The following is a 2,602-nucleotide window of genomic DNA, read 5'->3' on the forward strand; positions in this document are numbered from 1 at the left end:
CTTTCTGGACTGACTGTTCAGTGAGTGGAGGACAATTTCGGCTGAATCAAGGACAGGTCATTGGTCTGCACTGCTCGTCTGAGGAAGGCCTTAACTTGGTTGTGCAAGTGTGATTTTTCTCTCAGAACAGATGTTAAGTACATTCTACTGCATGAATACTCTCAATTTGTGATCCAGTCTTCAGTAACCAGAGGCAGATCTAAGTGCATATTGATGAGAAATCAACTTGAAAAAGAATCGCTGATGAAGCTAGTTCATGACGGTTTAGTGTAGCTTGACCTCATTTTTTTATAACTTTCATTTTTTAAAATGCTGTCTATATGTAAAGTAACATCTGATGTAATCAAACAACATCAGCAGGATTTAGCCACTTTCCACTGAAAAAGCCTGGCAGCACTGACACCTCAGCTTGTTGTCAGCGTTCAACTGCCGAATGTTGAAGGCTGGTGAAAAGCAGAACCCAGCGTGACAAACTGCAAACACAACTGTAGCACATTTACATTTATATGTAGCAGAAAATGCATAGAGCTCACGTGTTTTTGGCCTGGCCCTCCTTAAAGCACATCTGGCCGACCAGAGCAGCCGACTGGTCACCAAGACACTGAAGGAGACACGGTCGCTGTTAGACTGCTAAACAAAGACAGATGTCAATATTCTGAACAAGTGACATAACATGGAGAAGCTCTTACCCCTGAGATCGGAACTCCTGCGAGACAGCTGGATTTCTGGTTAGAAAAGAGAAACAGACATGTTCAGACTGTGGATTAATACTGAAAGCTGGCTCAGATCAGGTCCTCACCAAACACACAGCAAGTGAAAAGACTTAGTGTGTTCACATCTAAAAGCATCTGGTGCAAGTAACCACAGTTCACCATCACTTCAACAGGACATGCTATACGGTAGGGAACAAGTGCCTGATTGTAGGCGAACACTCACTATGTCAAAGCAGTCAAGCACACTTTATTCCTCCAACATTACTAATGTTTAAAACTTTATTCCTCCAACATTACTAATGTTAAAGAAATGTTCACTGCTAAACTGTTACGTAATCCCAGAAATGAGTGATTCAATCCCTGATCAGTGAAAACTTCCAGTGTAATGTAATAAACCACAATGATGTCCTAAATACAACATGTGGTCATTACTTAACGGTGAGAAGTCGGTCAGTAGGTGCACACAGACTACGTCTCAGGAAAGTTATCACATTAATAGTTGTCAGTTAAACCGACGCTGCCACAACCACAGAACCTTTGTCGTTTCATATGAGAGCATCTATGTAGTCCCACCGCCTACTAGTGTGACAACAAGGGACGCCATCAGGCCATTTATCAGGGCGAGTCCACACTGAGGAGCTTTCATAAGTCTAACTCAGTTTATCTGTGACACGTCGCAGTAACCCATGAATCCAGAATAACCAAATGCTGCAACGTACACTCAGTGTAAACACATGCTCTTTGTAGCTTGTGGAATAATTCCAATTGCTGTATTATTTCCCAGTATTGCCTAAACCCTGTGGACAAAACTGTAGAGCAAAATGTATTAGTCATTTTTAACCTCACATTCTGCCTTCTCTGATCAACAAGTCAGTAAACATTCTAGAAATCATTCTTTGTGGATCCTGATTCATTTAAAAGCTGAGTGAAAGGCGGTCTTTCAGCTGAAATATACTTCTTCCTCCTTCTTTTAGTGCTTCACTATCTGCTATTCTGATGAACTGCACAGTATCTTATCAGGTTATATGGCCAGACTAAAATATTTAATGAGACCATTCTGGACAGGTTACGAAAGACAAGTAGGTCACATCCTATCAGATTCATCTCAAATATCAAACCGTATCACAACACAACACAGCAGCAGACACAACACGTGAAAACATGCACACAGACAGCGAAGGAACCTACCATCCAGCCATATATTTCTGAGGAGCTTCTGACCTGAGGGAGGATTTCCATGGGGACGTCAAAGTACCTAGAAGCAGCACGACAGCGCTCAGTCATGACGACACAGGTTTATAATGTAAACAACTGTAGAGTATTAATTAGCAGCTATAAGACATAACTGGAGAAGTGAGTGCATACAGTCTGTGTTTGCACAGTGATCTGCATAAGATTTAATTTGGTGAGTTTGGCTGTAGATGTACTGTAGCATCCCCATCCATCTCAAGTTGAAAGGCTCTTAAGTTACCCTGTGGGGTTTCCTTGCAAACAGTTTACATTTAGTATTTTAGTAAACCCACCACGTAAATGTTCACATGCTCTTCAAGTGGTTCACTGTGTGTGTGTTTAAATGTTCACCTGCACAGTTCAGGATCCCAGTCCATGGTGTGAATGTTGAAGAGCATGGTGCGACTGGCGTTAGACACGTCTGTACAGTGAACCCCTCCACTGCTGCCCCCTGTCAGGCACTGAGGAAAAACACCACTGCTCTCAGTGTGCATCAAACATCAAAAAGTCAAGAGGAGTCCTGTTGCAGGTCTTCCACAGATCTTACCCAGATGATCCAGGAGTCCACCGTGCCGAACATGGCGCGCTCATTCAGCACTGCCTGCTGCACCTCGTCCACGTTGTCCAGCAGCCACCGCAGCTTCACTGCACTAAAGTAG

At 43.1% G+C, this 2,602-nt stretch overlaps 1 protein-coding gene across 1 annotated transcript in view; it reads right to left on the reverse strand.

The window, feature by feature from the left end:
- The window catches only part of LOC109963771 (glycerol kinase-like), a 16,628-nt gene that overhangs the window by 7,576 nt on the left and 6,450 nt on the right, over positions 1-2,602 (reverse strand). The window contains exons 8-12 of the mRNA XM_020606608.1: positions 2,491-2,602; positions 2,295-2,404; positions 1,902-1,968; positions 690-725; positions 534-601 (exon numbers count right to left, since the gene is read on the reverse strand). The exon at positions 2,491-2,602 is cut by the window's right edge and continues 12 nt beyond it. Coding sequence (XP_020462264.1) covers positions 534-601; positions 690-725; positions 1,902-1,968; positions 2,295-2,404; positions 2,491-2,602 — 393 coding nt within the window. The remainder of the gene's footprint in view (positions 1-533; positions 602-689; positions 726-1,901; positions 1,969-2,294; positions 2,405-2,490) is intronic.

Source organism: Monopterus albus, unplaced genomic scaffold, assembly GCF_001952655.1.
Source record: "Monopterus albus unplaced genomic scaffold, M_albus_1.0 scaffold79.1, whole genome shotgun sequence".
NCBI lineage: Eukaryota > Metazoa > Chordata > Actinopteri > Synbranchiformes > Synbranchidae > Monopterus > Monopterus albus.